General features: G+C 39.4%; 2 protein-coding genes across 2 annotated transcripts in view; one reads left to right on the top strand and one right to left on the bottom strand.

Moving 5' to 3' along the window:
• Positions 1-622, bottom strand: part of LOC121561156 (sodium-dependent phosphate transport protein 2B-like) — a 5,310-nt gene extending 4,688 nt beyond the window's left edge. Inside the window, exon 1 of the mRNA XM_045214322.1 lies at positions 534-622. Within this exon, the coding sequence (XP_045070257.1) occupies positions 534-609 (76 nt within the window). The 5' untranslated portion in view covers positions 610-622. The remainder of the gene's footprint in view (positions 1-533) is intronic.
• LOC121561155 (sodium-dependent phosphate transport protein 2B-like) overlaps positions 1-24,508 on the top strand; it is a 101,273-nt gene that overhangs the window by 44,201 nt on the left and 32,564 nt on the right. The gene's annotated exons all lie outside the window — the stretch shown is intronic.

Raw genomic sequence — 24,508 nt, 5'->3', positions numbered from 1 at the left:
TAGGCCCAGGCTATTGATGGATTCAAGACGAGGTTGTTTTTATTGATAATCAGACAGATTCTCAGTTTTTCAGTGTCAAAGTAGCCTGACATTTTCAATAATTTGTGTGGTATTAAAAAAGATTCTGCGAAAGTCTCCGGTCATGTAAAATGACACAGAATTGCAATGAAATGCGTTTATATAAAAGGCCACGTCTTTCCGGGACCCTAGGCTACGAAAAAATGTATGCAAGCGCCTTTGCTTTACTGCTCTAGTCCAGACCACTATGTACATGGGATGATATGCATGCAATGCTTTATTATAAAGGTGATTGGTCGGTACCTCAGAGCTCCCCGAGGTCACCCACCTCTCACGATTACTTTTTGTTTTTGGCACCTCCCGATTTTCAAATGAAGCACTGGTTTACATGCAAGAAATACATTAAAACTGCAGGTAAACTTATATATTCACACACAGACACACACACGCAGGCAGGCAGGCACTCCCGCCCGCACGCACACACACACACACAAAAATTATGATTTATAACTTACCACTGAGTTGATCATCTTTGTGCTTCTCTGTGGATCCTGTGGATTTCTGGTCTTCCAGTTCAGGTCGAGAAGCCATTGTCTGTGGAGGAGAGACATCAGATAGTTATCTCTCTCTCTCTCTCTCTCTCTCTCTCTCTCTCTCTCTCTCTCTCTCTCTCTCTCTCTCTCTCTCTCTCTCTCTCTCTCTCTCTCTCTCTCTGTCTCTCTCTCTTTCTGTCTCTCTCTTCCTCTCTCTCTTTCTCTTTTTCTCTCTCTCTCTCTCTCTCTCTCTCTCTCTCTCTCTCTCTCTCTCTCTCTCTCTCTCTCCTTTCTCTCTCTGTCTCTCTGTCTCTCTTTCTGTCTCTCTCTTCCCCCTCCCTCTCTCTCTCTCTCTTTCTCTCTCTCTCTTTCTCTCTCTCGCTCTCTCGCTCTCTCTCTTTCTCTCTCTTCCTCAATATATGTAATACAACTAGACAATATATCAAATAAAACTTTACAGTATGTAAATGTTGACAGCAATTACTGTATGACATACTATATACTGTACCACAGTATACTGTAAGTAAATATATGTTTCAGTACATCACTGTACCAATGTACTGTAGTATTGTAATGGAGGGTTGGTCTAACTGTTTGTAGGCCTAGTATTCCATGTATATTTTTGTAACTCCATGTTCTCTTTTTGTAGAATTGAAAGACTGCCACATGGGGTGGGAGGACAGGTATGTTCTCCCCACACCAAGAGACCCTAATTGTTGATATGGTCCGTGAGAACAATGCCATTAAACTGAGTGAAATTCAGCAGAAGATCATTGAGGACCATTTACAGTTTTTTGGATTGCTTACACACTAAAATTAAAAAGTAGTACACTATTAGCAAAACCTTACACTCAAGAAGCAAAACATCAGCCCATATTTGCACAACTATAAGCACATTGTCAACCTTACACTTGTTGCAAACTCTACACACAGTGATTTGCAAAACACTAAACACACTTAACATACATTACACACAAAAATCTATCATGAAGTCACGTCCTTGCAATACCAAAGCACTGACTGTCAAATTACCACACCGTCCAACCAATTGGTTCAACACAGTCATCAGGTGTGCAAACACTCGTTTGCTTAATTGTAGACACACCAATCAGGTGTATAAGCACTATAAAAAAGCAGCAGGTGAGTTCATCGGTCTTCAAGCACAATGGAAGAGTCAGAGAAAGAGTAAGACGAGGAGGAGGAGGAGGAGGAGGACGAGGAGAACGAGGGGACGAGGAGGACAGGAGAACGAGGAGGACGAGGAGGACAAGGAGAACGAGGAGGACGAGGGGGAGGAGAACGAGGAGAACGAGGAGGAGAACGAGGGAGAACGAGGAGGAGAACGAGGAGAACGAGGAGGAGGACGAGAGAGCGAGGAGGAGGAGGAGGAGGACGAGGAGGAGGGGGAGGAGGAGGACGAGGAGGAGGAGGAAGGGGAGGAAGAGGAAGAGGAAGAGGAAGACAAGAAGGTGCTCAAAGAGGACCGAATCTGACAAATGAGATCCGCGCAACACTGGTTGACCACATTGTCAACCACGGCCTGACGCTGAGGGAGGCTGATCTGCGAGTACAGCCAAATCTAAGCCGATATACAGTGGCAAGTGTGATGAGAACATTTCGACTGGAAAATAGGTATTGTAAAAATATCATCATATCAAAAACATCTGCACGGTTTCAGTAACTGCTTACAGTACTATATTCTATGCACTATCAGCACTTCTGTTACCTTTTCCTGTGAAATTACTGTACTATTGTATACTGTTTTTTTTCTACATAGGATTGAGGGTCAGGGACGACAAGGGGAAGGCCTCCTATGTTCACAGAACAGCAAGAGAGGGAGATAGTAAACATGGTTTTGGCCAACAATGCTATAACACTCAAGCAGCTCCAAGCTAACATTGTCAATAATCACGCCATTTTCAACGATATCCATCAGGTCTCAACATCAACACTGGCACACAGGGCTATAGTCAATGTCCCAGGGCAACGTGGGGGTAATATAACACTCTGTGCAGCCATTACACAGAATGGGGTCCTCCACCGCCATGCCCATATGGGCCCTTACAACACAGCACTCATACTTACATTCTTGGACCAATTGCACAACATAACAGCAGCAAATCAAATCGATCATATGCACTACATTGTTGTCTGGGACAATGTGTCTTTCCACCGCTCTGCTCTGGTTCAGAACTGGTTTCAGCAACATCCACATTTCACCGTCCTATATCTTCCACCATACTCTCCATTCCTCAACCCTATAGAAGAGTTTTTCTCGGCATGGCGGTGGAAGGTATATGATCTCCGTCTCCAGGCTGAGGTACCCCTCATCCAAGCCATGGAGGAGGCCTGTGACCAGATGGAGGTAGCAGCAATGCAAGGATGGATTCGTCATTCAAGACGTTTCTTTCCAAGGTGTCTTGCTAATGACAACATTGCCAGCGATGTTGATGAAATTCTCTGGCCAGATCCAGCTAGGCGAAGAGACAATGTCTAGTTATTTTTTTTTTTTTTTTTTTGAACTTACAATACGTAAAGTGACGTTTGGTTACAGTATTATGAATCTCCATGTCAACATTTTGGGCGTGTTGAGAAATAAATGAGTTTCTTCAGTCTGCAACATTGGTCTTGTGTAGTGTTTGGTGAATTTACATTATATTTGTACTTTGTTGATAGTAGCCTACTCTAATCATGTAACGATCCCGGCAGTCTGAGTCGGGTCCTGTCTGTGGACTAGTTTTTCTGCTCGTGATCTCCAGTTTCCCGAGGGTTCTGGAACGCTCCGGGGAGCTCTCTTGATTTCCGCACCTGCATCCCATCAGCAATCTCTGCACACCTGGTCCTGATCATCACCCTTCTTAGGCTCTGGCCTAACATCCATTCCCTGCCGGATCGTAGCCATGAACAGTAGGTTTACCAGAGTATCAGTCTTAGAGCGTCTAGCGTTAGTTTTGTTGTTTTGCACCTTGTTGGTTTGTTGTTTACTTACCTCCGTTTTGTTCCATCTGCAGTCACTCATCCGGGACCTTCATCCAACCTCTGCCTGGTGGTCGGCGGCTGCCGAGCCATGATGGGATCAACCACTGCACCCCCAACAACTAATCAACGCCGCCCGCTCTGTTCCCTGGATTATTCAGCATCACTCTTGAATTTGTAAATAAACACTCACCTTCGTTTCAACTTACCTTGTCCTGGTCTGCTTCTGGGTTCTGGCTTTGTAACTCGTGACAAATCATAGGGGAAGTAGAAGTGCTAAAAGTGTTTTAGGTTTATCACAGCAGAGTGTAACTCGTGCAAACAGAGTATAGTAATGTGAAACGTGTGTGTTTCATATGGTAACAAAGTGTGGTTTTTAAAAAGAAGTGTATAGTTTTTACAAGAGTGTTTAATTTTGCAAAGGATCTGTAGTGTTTTGCTAATTGGGTGTGTGGTTGTGCTAATTGTGTGTAGTGTTTTGAAAACACGGGCCCTGTTTTGAAAATCGTGCTTAAGCAATCAAAAAAAACTGTAAATTTTGAGGGTATCAACAGTGTCAGCCTCTCTACTGTTGATCGTGTCCTCAAGCGCAACAGACTGCGCATGAAACAGCTATACAGAGTGCCCTTTGATCGCAACTCAGACAGAGTCAAAGAGCAAAGATTCCAGTATGTACAGGTTGGCATATATCCAGACACATTCAATGTTGATTACTCTAAGTAGTGATTTACTGTAGTGGCCTAAATCACTTTTTTCCGTATCACTTACAAAACTATATATATTTCTACAGAGGGTTTTTCAACTGGATGCAATGGAAAGACCCCCATCAATACATCTACATGGATGAAGCTGGGTTTAATCTCACCAAAAGGAGAAGGAGAGGCCGTAATGTGATTGGCCATCGGGCCATTGTTGGTGTTCCTGGGCAGCGTGGTGGTAATGTCACATTATGTGCTGCCATCAGCAATCATGGGGTTGTCCACCATCATGCCAACCTGGGGCCCTACAACACTCACCAGCTCCTCATTTTCCTCAATCACATGCGAGATGCTTTGTTAGGGCAGCAGGATGAGCATCCCATCTATGTTGTTGTTTGGGACAATGTGAGTTTTCAGCAGAGCCCTCCAGGTTAGAGAGTGGTACAATATGAACCAAGGTTTTATCAATCTTTGCCTTCCACCGTACTCCCTTTCCTAAACCCCATTGAGAATTCTTCTCCTCATGGCGGTGGAAGGTATATGAACGCCAACCTTACACCAGGGTAAATCTCCTGCAAGCCATGGGACTTGCCTGTGGTGACATAGGTGTGGAGGCATGCCAAGCCTGGATACGGCATGCCAGGGGTTTTTCCCCCCCGTTGCCTGGCCAGACAAAATGTGGCCTGTGATGTGGATGAAGTCCTGTGGCCTGAACCAGTACGGAGACATGATGCTGTGGCTGAGTAATGCACTTATTTGTATATTTTTGTACTTTATTTTTACATGGGCTTACTGTACACAAGTGGCAAACGCATAAGATTTCTGTTTGTTTTTACAAGTGCTACATGTAAATGCACAAGATTTCTTTTCTTTTTTTTTTGTACACGTGCTAAATGCACAGGTTTTTTTTGTTTTGCAACATGCATTTAGCCTACAGTGAACAATAAACATGTATTTCTCCAGCTTCATGTCCTGAGCATTGTGTTTTCTATTTTTCTACGTAGTGTTTAGTGACTGTTCAGTAGTGTTTTTTATTTTGATTGACTCGGGGCACGATTTGACAACATAGTTCAGTTTTGAGCACAGATTGAACTGTTTTGAGGTGAAAGTTTGGTTTTGCAAGAAGAGTCTGAGGTTTTGTGAATGTAGCTTGAAAATTGGGTTTTGTGTTCACAGTTAAGAGAAAAGGAGAGCAGCTTTCAAGAAATTTGTCTTAGCAATCGAGAAAAACTGTAAATCAGCCCAAGTACTCTTCACTTTCCAATCAAACCTATTGATAAAGTTGTGGAATCCTGTTAAGGGAGCGTCTGGCTGTCTGTCCTCTCTCTGCAATAACTACCAGATCCACACCAGCTGCCAACACACACACACACACACACACACACACACACACACACACACACACACACACACACACACACACACACACACACACACACACACACACACACACACACACACACACACACACACACACACACACACACACATGCGTTCACACACACACGCACACACGTTCACACACACACACGCGCGTTCACACACACACACACACACACACACACGCACACACACACACGCGTTTACACACATCATGTCTCTCTCCTATAACCTTGATCCTTGATTACATTATCATGATTATCATCTTTATTCTGTTATAGTAGGATTGTTGTTGTTATCATAGAGAGTATTAACTGGGGGTTATAGTAGTATTGTTGTTGTTATCATAGAGAGTATTAGCTGTTATAGTAGTATTGTTGTTGTTATCATAGAGAGTATTAACTGAGGGTTATGGTAGTATTGTTGTTGTTATCATAGATAGTATTAACTGAGGGTTATGGTAGTATTGTTGTTGTTGTCATAGAGAGTATTAACTGTTATAGCAGTATTGTTGTTGTTGTCATAGAGAGTATTAACTGAGGGTTATAGTAGTATTGTTGTTGTCATCATAGAGAGTATTAACTGTTATAGTAGTATTGTTGTTGTTGTCATAGAGAGTATTAACTGTTATAGTAGTATTGTTGTTGTCATCATAGAGAGTATTAACTGTTATAGTAGTATTGTTGTTGTCATCATATAGAGTATTAACTGTTATAGCAGTATTGTTGTTGTTGTCATAGAGAGTATTAACTGTTATAGTAGTATTGTTGTTGTTATCATATAGAGTATTAACTGTTATAGTAGTATTGTTGTTGTCATCATAGAGAGTATTAACTGTTATAGTAGTATTGTTGTTGTTGTCATAGAGAGTATTAACTGTTATAGTAGTATTGTTGTTGTTATCATATAGAGTATTAACTGTTATAGCAGTATTGTTGTTGTTGTCATAGAGAGTATTAACTGATGGATATGGTAGTATTGTTGTTGTCATCATAGAGAGTATTAACTGTTATAGTAGTATTGTTGTTGTTGTCATAGAGAGTATTAACTATTATAGTAGTATTGTTGTTGTTATCATATAGAGTATTAACTGAGGGTTATGGTAGTATTGTTGTTGTTATCATAGAGAGTATTAACTAGTATAGTAGTATTGTTGTTGTCATCATAGAGAGTATTAACTGAGGGTTATAGCAGTATTGTTGTTGTTATCATAGAGAGTATTAACTAGTATAGTAGTATTGTTGTTGTTGTCATAGAGAGTATTAACTGTTATAGTAGTATTGTTGTTGTTATCATAGAGAGTATTAACTGAGGGTTATATCAGTATTGTTGTTGTTATCATAGAGAGTATTAACTAGTATAGTAGTATTGTTGTTGTTGTCATAGAGAGTATTAACTGTTATAGTAGTATTGTTGTTGTTATCATATAGAGTATTAACTGAGGGTTATGGTAGTATTGTTGTTGTCATAGAGAGTATTAACTGTTATAGCAGTATTGTTGTTGTTATCATATAGAGTATTAACTGTTATAGTAGTATTGTTGTTGTTATTATAAAGAGTATTAACTGTTATAGTAGTATTGTTGTTGTTGTCATAGAGAGTATTAACTGTTATAGTAGTATTGTTGTTGTTATCATATAGAGTATTAACTGAGGGTTATGGTAGTATTGTTGTTGTTATCATAGAGAGTATTAACTGTTATAGTAGTATTGTTGTTGTTGTCATAGAGAGTATTAACTGTTATAGTAGTGTTGTTGTTGTTGTCATAGAGAGTATTAACTGTTATAGTAGTATTGTTGTTGTTATCATATAGAGTATTAACTGTTATAGTAGTATTGTTGTTGTTATCATATAGAGTATGAACTGAGGGTTATGGTAGTATTGTTGTTATCATAGAGAGTATTAACTGTTATAGTAGTATTGTTGTTGTTGTCATAGAGAGTAGTAACTGTTATAGTAGTATTGTTGTTGTTATCATATAGAGTATTAACTGAGGGTTATGTTAGTATTGTTGTTGTTATCATATAGAGTATTAACTGTTATAGTAGTATTGTTGTTGTTGTCATAGAGAGTATTAACTGTTATAGTAGTATTGTTGTTGTTGTCATAGAGAGTATTAACTGTTATAGTAGTATTGTTGTTGTTATCATATAGAGTATTAACTGAGGGTTATGGTAGTATTGTTGTTGTTATCATAGAGAGTATTAACTGTTATAGTAGTATTGTTGTTGTTGTCATAGAGAGTATTAACTGTTATAGTAGTATTGTTGTTGTCGTCATAGAGAGTATTAACTGAGGGTTATAGCAGTATTGTTGTTGTTATCATAGTGTCACGAACCGGCTCAAGTTCGTAACAAAAGGGAGACACGTGGAGACAAGGAGTACTCAAAGTATATATTTATTAATTAAAGTAACTAACTGAAATAACAATGGGGTGTGTAATCAGTAATCAGTAGTGTAAGTGAGTGTTTGCTTGCATAAATGTAATATAGAAAAGTGTTGATAAGTGCCAAAGCAAACAACCCAAAAAAGGCCACAAAAATATCCCAACCAAAATCAAAGTAACTGCCTGGAGAGAGTCTCCTAATGAATGTGGAAGAGGTCCATTTATCCTGGGACACACCCGGCCCAGGTGTTTCCCATGTAGCTGACGACCCTCCCAACTCCGCCCCACCGGCATCCTAACAAGGAAACAAGAACAAAGAGAGAATACGGCAGACAGAGTGGGAGGGTCGTCACACCCCCCATAAGACCGGGGACCAACAAGGACCCCGGACCAACGTACTCAGCCCCTGCATCCCAAACCGACAAATTGTACATGTTCACACCTCCACTTGCCCCACCCATCATCCTCCTCTCCAGACCTCAGCAACCTTTACACAGGAAGCAACCTTTAAGAGGAAAGAAGAACACAAGACTAGGAGGGGACAAACAGGAAAGATAGAACATGACAAAAATCAAACAATGGTCGGTCACAACAATATTCATGAACAGGGCGCACGTCACCCTGCCCCACCACCTTTCCAAGGTATACAACAGTCGCCTGAGCAAACTCACATTCAGCCAAATTCATCGTGAGGCGACCCGCAGCCAGACGTCCGAACAAGGCCTGAATACGGGACAGATGCTCCTCCCAAGCATCTGCATATATCACTACATCGTCCAGATAACCAGCGCAACCGCCAGACCAGAGACAACCCTGTTCATAAATCGCTGAAAAGTGGCAGCGACATCGCAGTCCGGAAACTCATAACCGAATACGAGTACAGACCAAAAGGTGTAATAAAGGCAGAGATTTCACGTGCCCTACTCATCAGTGACACCTGCCAATACACCCCTTTAACAGGTCAAATTTGCTCACAAACGTAGCTGCTCCGACTTGACCAACGCAGTCCTCCATCCGAGGAAGAGGAAATGAAGGTGTATCCGAAAAACAACCCTGAAATCTCCGAATCAAACCAACTCCTCTCTTTCCGCTCATCAACAGGTAGATGAGTAAGAAGGCTATCTACAATCTCCAGTGTCTCTGAATTTTCAATCTACCCTGCAGTATGCAATCGTCAGGACCAGAAACATCTTCCTGCTCCTGCACAGACCTAGATGACCAGAACTCAGGGAATAAACAATATCAGCCAAAAGAACAGCCTTACCGTCCTCTGTAGACTCCCCCTGTTCAATCTCAGAGGAACGTGCATAATAGGGTTTTAACAAATTTACACGGCACAGTTGGTGTGCTTTCCTCCGTTCTGGAGTGGCAACTAGATAATTTTGCTCAGTGTACTGGCGCACCACTGTATATGAACCTTGAAACTTGGCTTGAAAAGGAGAACCAACAATTGGCAGCAGAGCCAGAACCTGATCACCTGGACTAAAGTGATGAGGCTCAGCTCGGCGATCATATATGCTCTTCATCCTGTCCTGTGAAGATGATAGCTCCTCTTTAGCCATTTCACCAGCGGCATACAAGCGTCGCCGAAAATCACCCACATATGATAACAGGGACTGAGGAGGCTCGGGAGACTTCCAGTCATCCTGGAGAACAGATAAAGCCCACGCACCCGATGTCCAAACACTAGGTCATTTGGTGAGAGAAACTGAGTCAAAGCTTTTAACACAGCCTTAGTCGTGATAGACCGGAGAGGGTAGGCAACAGGAAACCTAGTGGTCTGACACATCACAGTCAACAAATAATTACTACCCTTTCTAGAACGAGGCAGAGGACCAACACAGTCAATAATCAAATACTCAAAAGGTTTACTGAGTACAGGAATAGGGAACAGTGGTACCGGCTTAATAGCTTGATTAGGTTTTACCAGTTAATTGACAGGTGTGACAAGTTTTGATGAAATCAGAAACATCCCTCTTTAATCTTGGCCAAAAAAATGTCGTAATATGCGTTGTAGGTTTTTCTCACACCCATATGCCCAGCAATGTCGTTGTGAGAAGTTGTCAGCACCAACTCACGAAGCCTAACTGGTACCACAACCTGACTAATCGCCTCCCCCAGAAAACAACTACCATGAGACATCCACTTCCTCATCAGGACCTCCTCTTGGAGAAAATAGCCCTGTGCGACATCTCCCAACTGTTCTACAGGCACAATTTGGTCCCGCAACTCTTCTAATGTAGGGTCAGCCCGTTGCGCCTCGATTAAATCGGAGCGGGATACGGATAACGGGATAACAGGGAAAACAGTAACAGACTTCTTTATGGTATTCTCGTTAGCCAGTTCCGTGACCAAGTCATCAGGGATCATAGAACGCGTCACCGCACATGCAGAAAACACCTCTGGGAAATTCTGCGCACTCTCATCAGGAATCCCTACAATTGAAGGCTTAGTAGAAACCGCTAAAGATGGAAACACGATAGGCCACACACGCTCCCCAGCCAAGTTATTTCCAAGGATCACGTCAACACCCTCAATAGGCAATGAAGGACGCACCCCCACAACAACCTCCCCTTTCACCAGTCCACAATCCAACATCAGTTTATGCAATGGAACTGACAGAGTGTTCAAACCTATTCCCCTAAATTAGAACACTCTTCCCCGAATCAGTCTCTCCGCAGAGAAGGGTAACACAGATTCCAACACAAATGATTCCGAGGCACCTGTATCTCTTAGGATCTTTACTGGCACTAGGTTCTTACTTCCTACCATAGACACAAAACCCTCCGTAACAAAAAGGTAAATACTGGGATCAATATAGCCCTTCACATGGCTCTGGGCATGAGACAATGCGTCAGGAGTGAACTGATGTGGAACAGGCGCTGCTAACGCTATAGGCCTCGATTTACCATAAGCACCTGTACTGAATTTACCCCCTAGACCTAAGAATCGGACATTCATTTTCCAATGACCTAATTCTCGACAGTAGTGACACTCTTGACCAAAGTCAGTTTTACCACGGGTATCAGGCTCAACCCCAGTTGAATGAAACTCTGCCCGGAACTGAAGTATCTCGTCGAGCGAGAGCCCAAATCTCTGCAAACACCCCCACTCACCTCCGAATACGGGGTTCTGCAAAAAAATGTGTGTGAGTCAACACATATTCATCTGCCAAAACCGCAGCTTCAGCGACAGTCTTTATTTTTCGTTCGTAATGTCGTCGCTATACGATCAGGGGATTGTGTCCTTAAATTGTTCTAACATAATCAGATCACACAGCCCTTGGAAAGTCATAACTGCAGAGGCGGAACACCAGCGATTAAACTGTGAAGATAATACACGCAAACTCAACATGAGTCTGCTGATCATCCCTTTTTAAAGTTCTAAATCGTATGGCGGTGGCCTCAGGGACCAATTCATAACCTCTCTGTAACACAGCCGCTTTTAACCTTCTCATAACTAACACTGTCTGCTCACTAAGAGCTGAATATGCTTCCTCGCGCTTTACCAGTCAGCACACTGCAACATCAAAGTCGATCAGAATCAGGCCAACTCCTAGCGTCAAACACTTGCTCAAACAACGAAAAGAATGTCTCCGGGTCCTTTTCATTAAACTGGGGCAACAACTGTAAATTCCCAACAATATCAAATGTGTCTGGATTACGACCAAAAGAGACGACCCCTAGGTAACTCTAGGTCACCTTCCCAGAGCAAACTCTCCCCTGAGAGCTTTCCTTCCCTAACCAACTCTAGTCCTCTTGTTGCAGCTTGATTTTGTAGTACGCTCCATATCCTGTTTAAATTCCAATTCCCTTTCATATTTTACACGATCATGCTCCATTTTAGCTCTCTGTCCATTTCGTTCATGCTCCATTTTAGCTTGTTCATGCTCTAGCTGTAACAGAAGCAGTTCTTTCTGCTGTTCAAAAAGAAGACTACTATGACTAACCGATGGAGCGATCATTGTAACATATCGGGGAGACAACGTGTCCTCAGCAGAGGCTGCCCCAGTGGTAACATCCAGAATACCACTCTCCATCAAATTGGCCTTCAATATTAACCTAATAGAATTTTTTAGGCGTTTATCACTAATTTCAACCTTGTAGTGTTCAGCAACCTTCAACAGCTGTTCTTTAGTACATAATTCTAACAGTTCTTCTGATGGAAAGCGAATGAACTCATCTACATTAGACGCATAATCAAGGAAAAAAAATTAAATATATAGATCATAATAATCTTGCTCAACCCTCTGCTGAGCACACCAGACACAAGAGAAATACAATCACACCGAGCACCACAGAAAAGAGCTGGGATATGGAGCTTCCCCAAAACCTACAATAACTCAACCCTAGTCTTCGTGCAGGTTTGCGGTGGGTAATTACGCACTGTAGCCCGCTGGCAAGGAATTAAACCCCCAGCACGCTGGTAGATTTCCCCAAGCCACGGATGTGCCCCCGAGACAACTGCTCAGTCCACTGACACCACACAAAAATAACAAACATTTAACCATGCCCACGTATCCCAAAACAAAACGCGTCACTAAGCCTATCAGGGGAAAAGCTATAGCTCGGGTAGCAAATGTCACTACCCTACCCAATCTCCCACTGAGGTACACAGCCGATTACTCACCTCAGACCGATGTCCCAACAGCGAGTAGAGCAAGAGTTTCCAGGCTGGGCAGGGACTGGAAACTAACCAATGTACTCTCTCCAACGCAGTACAAAACCCAAAGGCAACCAATACTGGCCTATCAACCTCAAACAAACTAACAAAATTTACAAAGAAAAACCCTACAGAATTGGACATTAACTCCACGTTCTCCCAAACACCACCAGTTCAAAATCCCAGACGAGCCCCCACTTGTCACGAACCGGCTCAAGTTCGTAACAAAAGGGAGACACGTGGAGACAAGGAGTACTCAAAGTATATATTTATTAATTAAAGTAACTAACTGAAATAACAATGGGGTGTGTAATCAGTAATCAGTAGTGTAAGTGAGTGTTTGCTTGCATAAATGTAATATAGAAAAGTGTTGATAAGTGCCAAAGCAAACAACCCAAAAAAGGCCACAAAAATATCCCAACCAAAATCAAAGTAACTGCCTGGAGAGAGTCTCCCTAATGAATGTGGAAGAGGTCCATTTATCCTGGGACACACCCGGCCCAGGTGTTTCCCATGTAGCTGACGACCCTCCCAACTCCGCCCACCGGCATCCTAACAAGGAAACAAGAACAAAGAGAGAATACGGCAGACAGAGTGGGAGGGTCGTCACAATAGAGAGTATTAACTGTTATAGTAGTATTGTTGTTGTTGTCATAGAGAGTAGTAACTGTTATAGTAGTATTGTTGTTGTTATCATATAGAGTATTAACTGAGGGTTATGGTAGTATTGTTGTTGTTATCATAGAGATTATTAACTGTTATAGTAAAGTATGTTGTTGTTATCGTAGAGAGTATTAACTGTTATAGTAGTATTGTTGTTGTTGTCATAGAGAGTATTAACTGGGTTATGGTAGTATTGTTGTTGTTATCATAGAGGTATTAACTGTTATAGTAGTATTGTTGTTGTCATCATAGAGAGTATTAACGGTTATAGTAGTATTGTTGTTGTCATCATAGAGAGTATTAACTGTTATAGTAGTATTGTTGTTGTTGTCATAGAGAGTATTAACTGTTATAGTAGTATTGTTGTTGTTGTCATAGAGAGTATTAACTGTTATAGTAGTATTGTTGTTTTCATCATAGAGAGTATTAACTGAGGGTTATAGCAGTATTGTTGTTGTTATCATAGAGAGTATTAACTGTTATAGTAGTATTGTTGTTGTCATGGCATAGAGTATTAACTGTTAAAGTAGTATTGTTGTTGTTGTCATAGAGAGTATTAACTGATATAGTAGTATTGTTGTTTTCATCATAGAGAGTATTAACGGTTATAGTAGTATTGTTGTTGTCATCATAGAGAGTATTAACTGTTATAGCAGTATTGTTGTTATCATCATGAGAGTATTAACTGAGGGTTATGGTAGTATTGTTGTTTTATCATAGAGAGTATTAACTGTTATAGTAGTACTGTTGTTGTCATCATAGAGAGTATTAACTGTTATAGTAGTATTGTTGTTGTCATCATAGAGAGTATTAACTGTTATAGCAGTATTGTTGTTATCATCATAGAGAGTATTAACTGTTATAGTAGTATTGTTGTTGTCATCATAGAGAGTATTAACTGTTATAGCAGTATTGTTGTTGTTGTTGTCATAGAGTATTAACTGAGGGTTATGGTAGTATTGTTGTTATCATAGAGAGTATTAACTGAGTGTTATGCAGTGGATGGTTCCTGGTACAGCCTGGTCATGTTATCTAAAGGGACGCTAAGATGATGATGATGCTAGTACATCTTATCTATTAACACACACACACACACACACACACACACACACAAGCCTGCATACACACACACACACACACACACACATACACACACACACACAAGCCTGCATACACACACAGACACACACACACACACACACACACACACACAAGCCTGCATACACACACACACACACACACACACACACACACACACACACACACACACACACACACACACACAAGCCTGCATACACACACACATCACACACACACACACACACACACACACACATACACACACACACACAAGCCTGCACACACACACACACACACACCTACACACACACACACACAAACAAACAACCATGTACACATTCAGACACACACACACACACACACACACACACAAGATGGCTATTTTACACATCAAACTCATCAAAACAGAGATCAAAGGTTTGTTATTGTTTGTTAGAATTAATTTACAAACTGTGTCTCTTATCAGCATTCTATTTCACAACGATGTCCTCTTATCAGCGTTCTATTTCACAACGATGTCCTCTTATCAGCGTTCTATTTCCCAACGATGTCCTCTTATCAGCGTTCTATTTCACAACGATGTCCTCTTATCAGCGTTCTATAGCTTATTGGTCTGCCTCATCTGACCTGCTGTCATTAACTGAAAAAACTCACCACTCTACTAACTCAAATATCAGGGTGTTGATTTGAGTCACATGGTTTGACACACTACTCTCACTAACTCAAATATCAGGGTGTTGATTTGAGTCACATGGTTTGACACACCACTCTACTAACTCCAAATATCAGGGTGTTGATTTGAGTCACATGGTTTGACACTCCCTCTCACTAACTCAAATATCAGGGTGTTGATTTGAGTCACATGGTTTGACACACTCACTCTCACTAACTCAAATATCAGGGTGTTGATTTGAGTCACATGGTTTGACACACTACTCTCACTAACTCAAATATCAGGGTGTTGATTTGAGTCACATGGTTTGACACACTACTCTCACTAACTCAAATATCAGGGTGTTGATTTGAGTCACATGGTTTGACACACCACTCTACTAACTCAAATATCAGGGTGTTGATTTGAGTCACATGGTTTGACACTCCACTCTCACTAACTCAAATATCAGGGTGTTGATTTGAGTCACATGGTTTGACACACCACTCTCACTAACTCAAATATCAGGGTGTTGATTTGAGTCACAGTGGTTTGACACACTACTCTCACTAACTCAAATATCAGGGTGTTGATTTGAGTCATATGGTTTGACACTACTCTCACTAACTCAAATATCACGGTGTTGATTTGAGTCACATGGTTTGGACACACCACTCTCACTAACTCAAATATCAGGGTGTTGATTTGAGTCATGGTTTGTCACACCACTCTCACTAACTCAAATATCAGGGTGTTGGTTTGAGTCACATGGTTTGACAGACCACTCTACTAACTCAAATATCAGGGTGTTGGTTTTCATCATAGAGAGTATTAACTGAGGGTTATGGTATTGTTGTTGTCGTCACATAGAGTATTAACTGTTATAGTAGTATTGTTGTTATCATCATAGAGAGTATTAACTGTTATAGTAGTATTGTTGTTATCATCATAGAGAGTATTAACTGTTATAGTAGTATTGTTGTTATCGTCATAGAGTATTAACTGTTATAGTAGTATTGTTGTTATCGTCATAGAGAGTATTAACTGAGGGTTATGGTAGTATTGTTGTTGTCATCATAGAGAGTATTAACTCTTATAGTAGTATTGTTGTTATCGTCATAGAGAGTATTTACTGAGGGTTATGGTAGTATTGTTGTTGTCATCATAGAGAGTATTAACTGAGGGTTATAGTAGTATTGTTGTTGTCAGTATATAGAGTATTAACTGTTATAGTAGTATTGTTGTTATCATCATAGAGAGTATTAACTGTTATAGTAGTATTGTTTATTTATTATGGATCCTCATTAGTTCCTGCCAAGGCAGCATCTACTCTTGTTGTTGTCATCATAGAGAGTATTAACTGTTATAGCAGTATTGTGTTGTCATCATAGAGAGCATTAACTGTTATAGTAGTATTGTTGTTGTTATCATAGAGAGTATTAACTGTTATAGCAGTATTGTTGTTGGCATCATAGTGAGTATTAACTGTTATAGTAGTATTGTTGTTGTTATCATATAGAGTATTAACTGTTATAGCAGTATTGTTGTTGGCATCATAGTGAGTATTAACTGTTATAGTAGTATTGTTGTTGTCATCATATAGAGTATTAACGGTTATAGTAGTATTGTTGTTATCATAGAGAGTATTAACTGTTATAGTAGTATTGTTGTTGTCATCATAGATAGTATTAACTGTTATAGTAGTATTGTTGTTGTCATCATAGAGAGTATTAACTGTTATAGTAGTATTGTTGTTGTTATCATAGAGAGTATTAACTGTTATATTAGTATTGTTGTTGTTATCATAGAGAGTATTAACTGTTATAGCAGTATTGTTGTTGGCATCATAGTGAGTATTAACTGTTATAGTAGTATTGTTGTTGTCATCATAGAGAGTATTAACTGTTATAGCAGTATTGTTGTTGTCATCATAGTGAGTATTAACTGTTATAGCAGTATTGTTGTTGGCATCATAGTGAGTATTAACAGTTATAGTAGTATTGTTGTTGTCATCATAGAGAATATTAACTGTTATAGTAGTATTGTTGTTGTTATCATAGAGAGTATTAACTGTTATAGTAGTATTGTTGTTGTCATCATAGAGAGTATTAACTGTTATAGTAGTATTGTTGTTGTTATCATAGAGAGTATTAACTGTTATAGTAGTATTGTTGTTGTTATCATAGAGAGTATTAACTGAGTGTTATGCAGTGGATGGTTCCTGGTACAGCCTGGTCATGTTATCTAAAGGGACGCTAAGATGATGATGATGCTAGTACATCTTATCTATTAACACACACAAGCCTGCATACACACACACACACACACACACACACACACACACACACACACACACACACACACATACACACACACACAAGCCTGCATACACACACACACACACACACACACACAGCTGCACACACACACACACACACACAAACAACCATGTACACATTCAGACACACAAACACACACACAGAAACACACACACACAAGATGGCTATTTTACACATCAAACTCATCAAAACAGAGATCAAAGGTTTGTTATTGTTTGTTAGAATTAATTTACAAACTGTGTCTCTTATCAGCGTTCTATAGCTTACTGGTCTGCCTCAATGACCTGCTGTCATTAACTGAAAAAACTCACCACTCTACTAACTCAAATATCAGGGTGTTGATTTGAGTCACATGGTTTGACACACCACTCTATTAACTCAAATATCAGGGTGTGGATTTGAGTCACATGGTTTGACACACCACTCTCACTAACTCAAATATCAGGGTGTTGATTTGAGTCACATGGTTTGACACACAACTCTGCTGACTCAAATATCAGGGTGTTGATTTGAGCTACATGGTTTGACACACCACTCTCACTAACTCAAATATCAGGGTGTTGATTTGAGTCACATGGTTTGACACACCACTCTGCTGACTCAAATATCAGGGTGTTGATTTGAGTCACATGGTTTGACACACCACTCTCACTAACTCAAATATCAGGGTGTTGATTTGAGTCACATGGTTTGACACACCACTCTGCTGACTCAAATATCAGGGTGTTGATTTGAGTCACATGGTTTGACACACCACTCTCACTAACTCAAATATCAGGGTGTTGATTTGAGTCACATGGTTTGACACACCACTCTACTAACTCAAATATCAGGGTGTTGATTTGAGTCACATGGTTTGACACACCACTCTCACTAACTCAAATATCAGGGTGTTGGTTTTCATCATAGAGAGTATTAACTGAGGGTTATGGTAGTATTGTTGTTATCATAGAGAGTATTAACTGAGGGTTATGCAGTGGAAGGTTCCTGGTACAGCCTGGTCATGTTATCTAAAGGGACGCTAAGATGATGATGATGCTAGTACATCTTATCTATTAACACACACACAATTAATTTACAAACTGTGTCTCTTATCAGCGTTCTATAGCTTACTGGTCTGCCTCAATGACCTGCTGTCATTAACTGAAAAAACTCACCACTCTGCTGACTCAAATATCAGGGTGTTGATTTGAGTCACATGGTTTGACACACCACTCTACTAACTCAAATATCAGGGTGTTGATTTGAGTCACATGGTTTGACACACCACTCTACTAACTCAAATATCAGGGTGTTGATTTGAGTCACATGGTTTGACACACCACTGTCACGCCCTGGCTCTGGGGACTCTTTTAAGTTGAGCCAGGGTGTGTAGAGTTTATGTTTTGTGCTCGTTGTGTCTAGTCTAGTTTTTGTACATCTATGTTGGCCAGAGTGGTTCTCAATCAGAGGCAACGAGTATCAGCTGTTGCTGGTTGTCTCTGATTGGGAACCATATTTAGTCAGGTGGTTTTCCCACAGTGTTTGTGGGATCTTGTTCCGTGTTGGTTTGTGTTTTGCACCTGTGGACGTCACGTATCGATTTGTTGTTTTGTTCGTGTATCATTTAATAAATAAGTATGTTCACCTTCCACGCTGCGCCTTGGTCCTCTATATCCGACGATCGTGACAACCACTCTACTAACTCAAATATCAGTGTGTTGATTTGAGTCACATGGTTTGACACACCACTCTACTAACTCAAATATCAGGGTGTTGATTTGAGTCACATGGTTTGACACACCACTCTACTAACTCAAATATCAGGGTGTTGATTTGAGTCACATGGTTTGACACACTACTCTCACTAACTCAAATATCAGGGTGTTGATTTGAGTCACATGGTTTGACACACCACTCTACTAACTCAAATATCAGGGTGTTGATTTGAGTCACATGGTTTGACACTCCACTCTACTAACACAAATATCAGGGTGTTGATTTGAGTCACATGGTTTGACACACCACTCTCACTAACTCAAATATCAGGGTGTTGATTTGAGTCACGTGGTTTGACACACCACTCTCACTAACTCAAATATCAGGGTGTTGATTTTAGTCACATGGTTTGACACACCACTCTACTAACTCAAATATCAGGGTGTTGATTTGAGTCACATGGTTTGACACACCACTCTCACTAACTCAAATATCAGGGTGTTGATTTGAGTCACATGGTTTGACACACTACTCTCACTAACTCAAATATCAGGGTGTTGATTTGAGTCACAAGGTTTGACACACCACTCTCACTAACTCAAATATCAGGGTGTTGATTTGAGTCACATGGTTTGACACACCCCTCTCACTAACTCAAATATCAGGGTGTTGATTTGAGTCACATCGTTTGACACACCACTCTCACTAACTCAAATATCAGGGTGTTGATTTGAGTCACATGGTTTGACACACTACTCTCACTAACTCAAATATCAGGGTGTTGATTTGAGTCACATGGTTTGACACACTACTCTCACTAACTCAAATATCAGGGTGTTGATTTGAGTCACATGGTTTGACACACCACTCTCTTTTTTTTTTTTTTTTATACTTTGTTTATTGAATTTTCAGTACCAGCATTTAGTAAATAATTGCACTTGAAAGTTATTTGGTATGAATATGGAACAACAATTTGAAGACAACGATACAGCAAAACATATAGAGACTTGACACACCACTCTCACTAACTCAAATATCAGGGTGTTGATTTGAGTCACGTGGTTTGACACACCACTCTCACTAACTCAAATATCAGGGTGTTGATTTGAGTCACGTGGTTTGACACACCACTCTACTAACTCAAATATCAGGGTGTTGATTTTAGTCACATGGTTTGACACACCACTCTACTAACTCAAATATCAGGGTGTTGATTTGAGTCACATGGTTTGACACTCCAGCCATCGTCCTAGTTCTAACACAAAGGACTATCCTGCCAAAATAGAATACAAAAGAGACTTTCTTTTTGATTGAGGGAAGAAACACATTGTGTCTTAGTGGTCTAACTTTCAGTTGGAATTCAGAGTTAATCTACACTATTTTTCACACACAATCTCAACCACAAGTACCGTAATTCAGATTGTTTAGATTTTGTTCAGATTCTGCAAGGCACACCATTTTTCTTCCTGAAAATTACCCTTTCTTGTTTGCAACAGAACAATTTAATTAAATCTGAATCAAAGCAAATTACAAAACACAGGGCACAAAGCACAAAAGGTATATATGATAACAACAACAATACTACTATAACAGTTAATACTCTCTATGACAACAACAACAATACTGCTATAACAGTTAATACTCTCTATGATGACAACAACAATACTACTATAACAGTTAATACTCTCTATGATGACAACAACAATACTACTATAACAGTTAATACTCTCTATGATAACAACAACAATACTACTATAACAGTTAATATTCTCTATGATGACAACAACAATACTACTATAACTGTTAATACTCACTATGATGCCAACAACAATACTGCTATAACAGTTAATACTCACTATGATGACAACAACAATACTGCTATAACAGTTAATACTCTCTATGATGACAACAACAATACTACTATAACAGTTAATACTCACTATGATGCCAACAACAATACTGCTATAACAGTTAATACTCTCTATGATAACAACAACAATACTAATATAACAGTTAATACTCTCTATGATAACAACAACAATACTACTATAACAGTTAATACTCTCTATGATGACAACAACAATAATACTATAACAGTTAATACTATCTATGATGACAACAACAATACTACTATAACAGTTAATACTCTCTATGATAACAACAATACTACTATAACCGTTAATACTCTATATGATGACAACAACAATACTACTATAACAGTTAATACTCACTATGATGCCAACAACAATACTGCTATAACAGTTAATACTCTCTATGATAACAACAACAATACTACTATAACAGTTAATACTCACTATGATGCCAACAACAATACTGCTATAACAGTTAATACTCTCTATGATAACAACAACAATACTACTATAACAGTTAATGCTCTCTATGATGACAACACAATACTGCTATAACAGTTAATACTCTCTATGATGACAACAACAAGAGTAGATGCTGCCTTGGCAGGAACTAATGAGGATCCATAATAAATAAACAATACTACTATAACAGTTAATACTCTCTATGATGATAACAACAATACTACTATAACAGTTAATACTCTATATGACGACAACAACAATACTACTATAACCCTCAGTTAATACTCTCTATGATGACAACAACAATACTACCATAACCCTCAGTAAATACTCTCTATGACGATAACAACAATACTACTATAAGAGTTAATACTCTCTATGATGACAACAACAATACTACCATAACCCTCAGTTAATACTCTCTATGACGATAACAACAATACTACTATAACAGTTAATACTCTCTATGACGATAACAACAATACTACTATAACAGTTAATACTCTCTATGATGATAACAACAATACTACTATAACAGTTAATACTCTCTATGATGATAACAACAATACTACTATAACAGTTAATACTCTATATGACGACAACAACAATACTACCATAACCCTCAGTTAATACTCTCTATGATGAAAACCAACACCCTGATATTTGAGTTAGTAGAGTGGTCTGTCAAACCATGTGACTCAAACCAACACCCTGATATTTGAGTTAGTGAGAGTGGTGTGACAAACCATGTGACTCAAATCAACACCCTGATATTTGAGTTAGTGAGAGTGGTGTGTCAAACCATGTGACTCAAATCAACACCGTGATATTTGAGTTAGTGAGAGTAGTGTGTCAAACCATATGACTCAAATCAACACCCTGATATTTGAGTTAGTGAGAGTAGTGTGTCAAACCATGTGACTCAAATCAACACCCTGATATTTGAGTTAGTGAGAGTGGTGTGTCAAACCATGTGACTCAAATCAACACCCTGATATTTGAGTTAGTGAGAGTGGAGTGTCAAACCATGTGACTCAAATCAACACCCTGATATTTGAGTTAGTAGAGTGGTGTGTCAAACCATGTGACTCAAATCAACACCCTGATATTTGAGTTAGTGAGAGTAGTGTGTCAAACCATGTGACTCAAATCAACACCCTGATATTTGAGTTAGTGAGAGTAGTGTGTCAAACCATGTGACTCAAATCAACACCCTGATATTTGAGTTAGTGAGAGTGGTGTGTCAAACCATGTGACTCAAATCAACACCCTGATATTTGAGTTAGTGAGAGTGGAGTGTCAAACCATGTGACTCAAATCAACACCCTGATATTTGAGTTAGTAGAGTGGTGTGTCAAACCATGTGACTCAAATCAACACCCTGATATTTGAGTTAGTGAGAGTAGTGTGTCAAACCATGTGACTCAAATCAACACCCTGATATTTGAGTTAGTAGAGTGGTGAGTTTTTTCAGTTAATGACAGCAGGTCATTGAGGCAGACCAATAAGCTATAGAACGCTGATAAGAGGACATCGTTGTGAAATAGAACGCTGATAAGAGGACATCGTTGGGAAATAGAACGCTGATAAGAGGACATCGTTGTGAAATAGAACGCTGATAAGAGGACATCGTTGTGAAATAGAATGCTGATAAGAGACACAGTTTGTAAATTAATTCTAACAAACAATAACAAACCTTTGATCTCTGTTTTGATGAGTTTGATGTGTAAAATAGCCATCTTGTGTGTGTGTGTGTGTGTGTGTGTGTGTGTCTGAATGTGTACATGGTTGTTTGTTTGTGTGTGTGTGTGTGTAGGTGTGTGTGTGTGTGTGTGTATGCAGGCTTGTGTGTGTGTGTGTATGTGTGTGTGTGTGTGTGTGTGTGTGTGAGTGTGTGTGTATGCAGGCTTGTGTGTGTGTGTGTGTGTGTGTGTGTGTGTGTGTGTGTGTGTGTGTGTGTGTGTGTGTGTGTGTGTGTGTGTGTGTGTGTGTGTGTGTATGCAGGCTTGTGTGTGTGTGTGTGTGTGTGTGTGTGTGTGTGTGTCTGTGTGTGTATGCAGGCTTGTGTGTGTGTGTGTATGTGTGTGTGTGTGTGTGTGTGTGTGTATGCAGGCTTGTGTGTGTGTGTGTGTGTGTGTGTGTGTGTTAATAGATAAGATGTACTAGCATCATCATCATCTTAGCGTCCCTTTAGATAACATGACCAGGCTGTACCAGGAACCATCCACTGCATAACACTCAGTTAATACTCTCTATGATAACAACAATACTACCATAACCCTCAGTTAATACTCTCTATGACAACAACAACAACAATACTGCTATAACAGTTAATACTCTCTATGATGACAACAACAATACTACTATAACAGTTAATACTCTCTATGATGATAACAACAATACTGCTATAACAGTTAATACTCTCTATGATGACAACAACAATACTACTATAACAGTTAATACTCTCTATGATGACAACAACAATACTACTATAACAGTTAATACTCTCTATGATAACAACAACAATACTACCATAACCCTCAGTTAATACTCTCTATGATGATAACAACAATACTGCTATAACAGTTAATACTCTCTATGATGACAACAACAATACTACTATAACCGTTAATACTCTCTATGATGAAAACAACAATACTACTATATCAGTTAATACTCTCTATGACAACAACAACAATACTACTTTAACAGTTAATACTCTCTATGATGACAACAACAATACTACTATAACAGTTAATACTCTCTATGATAACAACAACAATACTGCTATAACCCTCAGTTAATACTCTCTATGATGAAAACAACAATACTACTATAACAGTTAATACTCTCTATGACAACAACAACAATACTACTATAACAGTTAATACTCTCTATGACAACAACAACAATACTACTATAACAGTTAATACTCTCTATGATGACAACAACAATACTACTATAACCGTTAATACTCTCTATGATGACAACAACAATACTACTATAACAGTTAATACTCTCTATGATAACAACAACAATACTACCATAACCCTCAGTTAATACTCTATATGATAACAACAACAATACTAC

This window comes from Coregonus clupeaformis, unplaced genomic scaffold, assembly GCF_020615455.1.
Source record: "Coregonus clupeaformis isolate EN_2021a unplaced genomic scaffold, ASM2061545v1 scaf0233, whole genome shotgun sequence".
Lineage (NCBI taxonomy): Eukaryota > Metazoa > Chordata > Actinopteri > Salmoniformes > Salmonidae > Coregonus > Coregonus clupeaformis.
This window is presented reverse-complemented; position numbering and strand designations above follow the sequence as displayed.